We start from the raw sequence: 8325 nt of genomic DNA on the forward strand, positions 1-8325 counted from the left end.
TGTTTATGTTCTTGGAAGGTTACCCAAAGTGAAGCAAATGCTAAACAGATTTGATGCAGTCAGAGTAATCAAAGTTAGGAGAAATTGCAGTGCAGTGCAGCCCACGCAGTTCATGTTTGTACAAGATATGCACACGTCAAAATACACAATGTGATGTGTTTTATTTGGAACATTTCACTTTGTATTGCAGACGGAGCCACGGCCAGTGAACACAAAGCCTTGATGTCAGAGTTAAAGATACTGATTCACATTGGCAACCATCTGAATGTAGTAAACCTCCTGGGAGCCTGCACCAAACCAAATGGTGAGGCCAAAGAATTACATGGATTATGTTTGCAAAATCCTATTTTTAGAATGTAATAAGTGGTATTAGTAATATTAGTACAAGTGTTTAGAAACCACATTGATTGAACTTCAAAGTAGCAGACCATATAGAGTGACAGTTCCAAATCTGCTTTGGCATTAACATCAGCACAAATACTGTGTACCAATAGCTTCGTAGCTTGGGTTTCCATGGCCGAAGAGCACCTGTAGGTGTAATCTGGAGGTGGCCCAGTACTCGTGTCCATATAGTGTATTAAATACATTTGCACACAGTCACCTAACAAGATAAATGAAGGTAGGATTGTTTTGGTAATGTTGTCACTGTTTCAGCCTTTGATCATCTATTTTCCTCTGTCAGTATTTTTGGGAAAGCTTCATGTTCCGGCTCTGCTCTTTTGTCCTGTTCAGTGTAAAAGTCCTTACATCATTTTGTCCACCCCCCTTTCCCTTATAGCCTGTAACCAAATGAGAGGTAAAACAGATGCCTTCATTCTTTTCCCTTTCACCCATGCATGATTTTGACCTATAGAGAATATTTTTGAGTCACGGACATCTGAAAGTGTTTATCCTAAACAAAAAGCAGCCAGGCAGCTAATCTCAGGCGGGAAATGGTCCAGCTCAAGCTGCAGCGTCTCTATTTCAGATACGGTGCGAGAAAAGACAAAAAAAGAGCTTGTAGACGAGCAGTGAACATGTGCTGAAACATTTGAAACATCTCTGTTACCAGGCCCGCTGATGGTGATTGTGGAATACTGCAAGTATGGGAATCTCTCCAACTTCCTACGAGCCAAGAGAGAGTTCTTCCTCCCTTACAGGGTAACACAGCGCTGCAGAACTCAAGCAATTTATTCAAGCACTTTCACATTTGTTCTCTGATGGCAGCTCAAAGCTCAGAAAGACTATCTGTAATCATGTTTTCATTTTTACCTTTTAGTCTGTCTCATTTTTCTACCTCTGCTTTGTCCCCTTTATGTAGTTTCTGTTCACAAACTCAGTTATCTGCCATGTTCTGTAAGTCTTAAGCCCGATATTGATTTTTGAGATGATTCATTGAAACGCTTCCCCACTTAGGATCGCTCTCCAAAAACCCAGAGCCAGGTGAGGCGGATGATTGAAGCGGGTCAGATTGCCCAGAGGACTCGTCAACCGCCCTCTCCATCCTCCTCCCCGCTCACCGCTTCTCAGAGTCCATCATCCAATACGTCCAGTCAGACTCCCGCTGTAGAGAAAAGTGAGTCATTTTATGTGATTGAACTCCTCATCCTGCACCGCGCTGTTTTCTTTTCTCGCCGTGACTGCCCTCATCCTCTCCTTCTCTCTCTCCAGTGGAGGACTTGTGGAAAACTCCTCTGACGATAGAAGATTTGATTTGCTACAGTTTCCAGGTGGCTCGTGGGATGGAGTTCCTGGCTTCCAGAAAGGTTAATTCTCAGCATTACAGTGTGGACAATTAATGATTAAGCTGTGATGAATTGTCACCGGAGGTTAGCTTCAGAGGCAGCGGCTTGTAGTTTGGGGCATTTATGAGGGGTCCACAGTGGCTCAGGTGGTAGAGCAGGGTCAACCGCTAATGCTTGGCATCTCCGATCCCTTGGCTCAGAGTGTCATGTTCTGCCATGCTTCCTGTGACAGCTCCACTGGCATAGAGTATGCATCTGAATGGGTAATTGAGCGGTTAAGTGTTTTGTGCACTAAGGTGGAAGGACACTATGTGAGTGCATTTCATTTACCATCAACTTTTCAGTCCTTTGTGCCTAACAATGATCCCCAGTTTAAAACTAGCAGAAGAATATGGATGTTTTTGCATTGATGCCACAGTGCAATACACAAATTAAATTAGAAAGATTTTTAATGAAGAAAAAAAAAAAAAGGTTTAACATTGGCATTTTGAATTGATTGCAGTTACGATATTAGTGGTTTTCTCAGTCCAACATACAACAACTCAGACCAACTGTGATGAAAGCACAAATTACCATTTCAGAGTCAATAACAGAAAGAAATTTATTAATTAAAAAGAAAAAAGTTGTCTTTAACAGCTGATATAATCTGGAAATCAAACTTAAGAAAAGAAACAGAAATAACACTGATTCTTTTCCTGAGGTTTAAAATATGATGCCGAGGACACAAAATATGAAGACGTTAGGGGATGGTGTAACTGCCTGCTGAATCACTAATTACTCTTAAGGTTTTAACATCAACTAAAGAACAGGTTAAGGAATTGACAGAGGCATTGCTTACCAGAATTGGCAAGGGTTTATGTTACAAATATAGCCCCAGTGATAGCATAACAAAGGAAACTGGACCCAGAATGGAACCTTGAGATACACCACAAAAGAAGAGTGTAGTTACCATTGCTGATGGAAAAAGACTTGAACCTGGGAAGTACTACCATAAATACCAATACATTGTATACAAGAACAATAAAGTCACCAGCATCAACACAGCATCAATACATTAAATGTCATTTAAAGGTACCATTATCCGTTGTTTTCTTTTGAGTTTAAAATATTGAAACCATTAAAAAATACAGACAATGCAACCGGCATCAGAATAAAATGTAATCCTGTTCATCCTTACCTCAAACCTCGTCGATGAACTGAACTCATCGAAGCAGATTCGATACAACCCTCCCATCTCCAGACAGCGCACAACGCTATAAGCTAACAGTATGCCAGCTAATGTTAGGCTGTTCAAAAAATTGTCCTAAATATCACACGTTCCATCCGACAAACACTTTGATTAAATTCTCACATCGTACAAGAGTTTACTCACTAAGCGTCACTGTTCAGCAATGTTAGTTACACCAATGTAAATCTCGACAGCTGGACTAAAGCCTAGACTCGCTACAGATTACTTGTCCTACAGTGGCCACCGTAGCTAGGCTTGTGCATTTCATTTAGCTGCAATCTACTGACATCTAGTGGTGAGACTTTATACACCGTAACTAAGATTTGTTCTCTTTATGAGAGCAATTACTGGTGCGTGTTTAAAGTAGACAATCGTTGTGTACTAACTGCATAGACAACATGAAAAAGAAACTAAATCCCAGCTTAGAAATAGCACAGTTTGTAGAGGCGCTTGACGTGTTATGGTATTTTATATATTCTGTTACCCTGTATGATCACTATTTTATTATTACCGGTATTGTTATATTATTATAGTGCCTTTTATGTTCAAATTTATTTTAGATACTCGAAATACATGTGAGCAGGTTAAAAACAGTAGTGTATTATGATTAATGAAGCGATCATTCAATCTGTTCTGCAGCAACTGCATTTGTTGCTCTGGTAATGTGGAGAAAATACACAGTAGTATAAACTGGGACTACTCAATTTAAATATTAAGCACAATTCCTAAGTACTTGTCATTTCTTATAGCGACTCTGCCACCTGACCTTGACACTGGAAGTGCATCAGGAGTGTTATCACAAAGTATCTAGGCCTCCTGAGTTATACTGTCTAACGAGCAAAATCTTTTGACTTAAGAGATAAGAGGTGAGCTTTTCTCAGAGCAGTTTTTATTGAAGTCCAAGAGATAGGACTAAACTGATTTAAAATTATATGACTTTTTTAAAATTCATGAATATTAAAAAAACATGAAATCAACTTAGAATGGAAGTTTTGTCTGCACATAAAATGACATTAAAAACATTCAGGTACAAGTAAAGCAATAAAATTAAGATTGTGTTTTAATTTTGAGGAATACTCCTCGCAAACAGCAGAGATGTTTCAAAGCACTTCGATGCAAACTGAATTCTCACATTTTCCAGGCGTTAGAGAGGTGTGTTATTGGATTGTTTCAGTTTGACGGTGAGCTGATTTGATCCCCATGAACTCAAAACACTGTCAAAATAAGCTTTTAAAAATTGTGTTTTACCAAAACACTGATACGCATTGCTATGGTTCATTGCACTGTAACTGGATAAACGATTAAATCGGAAAAAAGGGAGCAGCTGCAACTTGTAATGAATGTGATACTGAGACTTACAACAGCAGACTGGCTGGCTTTATTTGACTCCCCCAAACCACTCAAAGCTGTGTTTGCTTGCCAGGTTTGTGAAGGGTGCTGGAAGAGATACAGTTCAGCCCCAGTTACAAACTGGCACACGCAGACACAAACACACTCCCTGGTTTTAAAAAATGGTCAATGGTACACTCTCCCAAATAACACTTACGCAGAGGAAACAAGGCGGACACCGCGCATGCAACCACTTAAAAATCACGCACATACTCAAACACCTGTCTGCGGAGTTATGATGTATGCGTGGTCCTGTGTGTATCCACAGTGTATCCACAGAGACCTGGCCGCCCGTAACATCCTCCTGTCAGAGAACAACATTGTGAAGATCTGTGATTTTGGGCTGGCCCGAGACATTTACAAAGACCCCGACTACGTCAGGAAAGGCAACGTATGTCACCACTTTAGCTTCCCGGGAAAGAATACACTTTTTAATTGTTATTATTTCTTTTTATCCACCCACATAAAGATTACTTTTAATGGCGAGTCTCAGCTGTGTTTTATCTGCCTGTCATATCTGTTTTAATGTTCTCTCAGGCTCGCCTCCCTTTGAAGTGGATGGCCCCAGAGAGCATCTTTGACAAAGTGTACACCAGCCAGAGTGACGTGTGGTCCTTTGGAGTTCTCCTTTGGGAAATCTTTTCACTCGGTAAGAAGTCGGAATCATAACACATGCACACGCATCTTTTATGTCATCTGTGCAGAACTCAGTCTCTTGTGATTGAAAATATCTATAAATGTCAGCCGGTGCCAAAAGCAATGAACTTTTACTAGCAGAACGAATCAGCATCCCTATTATACAAGTACTCAGTCATTTGTCTTCCTGTTCCTAATGTGGTGGTTGATGTTGGTCTTTTCTTAGGTGCATCTCCGTATCCGGGGGTACAGATTGACGAAGAGTTTTGCAAGCGATTGAAAGAGGGCGTCAGGATGAGAGCACCGGAGACTGCCTCTCCTGAAATGTAAGCATTTAGTTTCTCTCTTTCTTTCCGCATCTTCGAGAAAAAAAATGCTTCTGCTTTCAGGAAGAAAATATTGCTCTTAATGTCTTTAACTAGGTAAACCAGTTAGAAGAATGACTTCCGTTTTAATGTCATTAAGTTGATTTGCACATCTAGGGAACAATGTAGGATGGCATTTGTAGATGCATTTGAGGCTGTTATGCTTGTTAAGACTGCGCTGCCCTCTGCTGGTAGATATGGCATCATGCTGGCCTGCTGGCAGGGCGAGCCAAAAGAGAGGCCCACCTTCCCCGCCTTGGTCCAGATCCTGGGAGACCTGCTGCAGGACAACAGTCTACCTGTAAGTTCTGCTGGAGAGATAATGTCTCCAACTTTCTTCTGTAGTTTTTCTTTCTTGGGGTCTGGATCTTGTTCTTATTTCCTTCAGGATGGGAAGGACTACATCCCCCTGAACCACTCACAGAACTCTGAAGACGATGGTTTCTCTCAAGCCTCTTCGCGCCCGCCATCTGAGGAAGAACTGAGACTCGCTTGCAACACTATGCCCACAAGGTACAAGAGAGCAATCCCCTTTTATCCACCAGACCCCATAAAACGATATGAATGATACAGCAGATTGTTATTGTTGGATTTATCAAACTGTCACTTTTTGTCATGAACATAATGCATCATAAATACAACATATAATGATTCCAATAGCTGTGTAAAGATTCCAATTAATGTCCAAAAAATGCTGGTAAACTGAAATTTGTGTTTCAATTATTAAAAATAGAAATGCAATATGCAGCTCAAGTTTGTTTGCGATCATTGCCTTTTCTCTGTCTTTCGGTCAGGTATTATAATTGTGTGCCCTTTGCTGGCTGTGTGTTCGTGGGGCCGTCCAAAATATGCCAGCCCAGAGTGAAGACCTTTGAAGAGTTGCCTCTTGAGATGCATCCACAGAAACCTCCTCAAGTAAGCTTCTTATCCTCTTATCAGCTGTCGGAAAATGTGAACTGACTGGTGACATTTTCTGAAAGCTTTTTCAGACTTAGACATTATCACCTATGTTTATTACTAAAAATGGTCGTTCTTGGTCGAGACAGATGTAGCACCTGCGTCAACCTGTGTCTTTTTTCCTCTAGGACAACCAGACGGACAGCGGGATGGTTCTGGCCTCCGAAGAATTTGAGAGAATTGAGCACAACCACGGGGGTGTTGTCTTGAAAAGGTTAAATGATATGAAAGCAAAAATCTGAATATCTGTGAAAACTGGAATCGAAGCACTAGACGTACGCAGCCAGCTGTTTAGTCACACCATCTGACATTTGGACCGCTACACACTAATTTCTCACCATGAAACAGCACAATGACTGTCGAGTTAAAGAAAAACTTTAGAAATGAATGCCTTTATGCTCCACATGTTTCAGAGTCAATACGAGAAAACATTTGCTTTCTTTTGCTCGGAAACTGCAGAATAGTCACCCGCTGCTTTATGTGGAACGAAACTAGATTTGCAAAGGAAGTAAGCATCAGTGCAGTCTCGATCTATGCATGGGTAAGTGGGAGTAAACAACTGTCTGAGTCATTCAAACCTGGGTATTAGCAACATTTTGAGAGTTGCAATGTTGTAAAAAGCCAACATAAACTAAAAGTGAAAAAAGCATGTTTTTATGGAGAACTTACTCCTACAGTAAAGTGTAGGAGGAGCCTATGTGAGCAGATGCTCTGATCAAAAAGGAGTCAAAAATAAATAAACTATCCCATTCTTTAGAGGATATATTACATAATATATAATATAGTACGTATATTAAATCAGTGTGTCAGTATCTTTGGTGCCTCTGAAAGTCTTTTGCTTAATAATGTCTTCAAGCAGCTGGGCTCCATCATTTTGCACAAATATTTCGTAAGTGTACATGCTGGGGATTGGTGTATTCGGGACTGTCTTGCAATAATAAGCTCATGGTAATAAACAGGGGAGTTCAACAATGATTATCTAGGTTATAGAGAATTGTATCAATCAAAGTTCACAGAAAGTTGTTTAGCCTGAGTTGGGAGTCTGTAATTTTTTTCCTTCTTTCCTCAGTCGTATAAACAGTAGCAGCAGCACGGAGCCTCTGACAGCCTCCCACAGTTCCCCAGATCAAAGCCATGCCACAGGCAGCTCCAGGCTCCGGCCCAACTTCTTCAGCCAGCTGTCAGGTCAGACCTTCTACAACAACGAGTACGGACACCTGTCCGAGGAGGGCTTCTGTGACTTCTACTCCTCACCGAACACCACCTCCCCGGCCTCTTCGAATGTGTAATTTTACCAAAGATGCATAAAAAAGGGGTTTAACACAGACAGCTGAGGTTGAGGATGGTTTGCAGTAACATCTCAGTATTGACATGTAACTAGTCTTTTTTTTTATATATTGAAGATCAGGTTTTAGATTCTCATGATTACTTTCTCATCTCGAAATCCTTCTTCTCTCAGACTGTTGCCTCAACAAATGGACTGAGCTACATGTGCCTGAAGTTCCTCTAACCAGCCACTGCGTGGCAGCATTATGACAAAAACAAACCACAAGTATTTTCTAGTCACACACATATATATATTTTTATCTTTTATATGCAGAGAATTCTTTCTTTATTTGTGCAAATTATGACTCATACAAGAGGAAATAAAGAATTTTATCTCCTTCTGCTTGTTTTTTCCCAATGATGAATATGAATTTAGAGTTGGATCTGTCGTAAAAGCTGTACTTCAGTGGAGTAAAGTGTCAATTTGTGTTTTGGCCCACAATGAGAAAGAGCCACAAGATCTGTGATTTAGTCAGCGAAGTAAACAGATATTTGTGGCATCTGTGTCATTCAGTGGAGGTGGACACACTTAGACTCACAACATTGCTAATAAGTGATGGAAGTAAACAGAGGGATGGAGGGGGAATAAAAGGAGTGACTCACGGTAAGCACCTTTATCAGAGCTGGACGCTTGCACGATGATAGCTGTAACAGCTTAACGCCCTCTTACAAGCTCACATCACAAATGACAGCCTGCAGG

At 40.7% G+C, this 8325-nt stretch overlaps 1 protein-coding gene across 2 annotated transcripts in view; it reads left to right on the forward strand.

The window, feature by feature from the left end:
* Nucleotides 1–7962, forward strand: part of flt4 (fms related receptor tyrosine kinase 4) — a 52815-nt gene extending 44853 nt beyond the window's left edge. For both annotated transcript variants that reach the window (XM_082508097.1, XM_082508098.1), the window contains exons 19-30: nt 191–304; nt 1052–1140; nt 1396–1555; nt 1651–1745; nt 4610–4732; nt 4879–4990; nt 5204–5303; nt 5538–5643; nt 5731–5855; nt 6137–6257; nt 6428–6513; nt 7369–7962. In XM_082508097.1, the coding sequence (XP_082364223.1) occupies nt 191–304; nt 1052–1140; nt 1396–1555; nt 1651–1745; nt 4610–4732; nt 4879–4990; nt 5204–5303; nt 5538–5643; nt 5731–5855; nt 6137–6257; nt 6428–6513; nt 7369–7588 (1451 nt within the window). In that variant the 3' untranslated portion in view covers nt 7589–7962. The remainder of the gene's footprint in view (nt 1–190; nt 305–1051; nt 1141–1395; nt 1556–1650; nt 1746–4609; nt 4733–4878; nt 4991–5203; nt 5304–5537; nt 5644–5730; nt 5856–6136; nt 6258–6427; nt 6514–7368) is intronic.
* Nucleotides 7963–8325: the final 363 nt, after the last annotated feature.

The sequence above is a fragment of the Aulonocara stuartgranti genome (assembly GCF_965226115.1).
Source record: "Aulonocara stuartgranti genome assembly, chromosome: 2".
NCBI lineage: Eukaryota > Metazoa > Chordata > Actinopteri > Cichliformes > Cichlidae > Aulonocara > Aulonocara stuartgranti.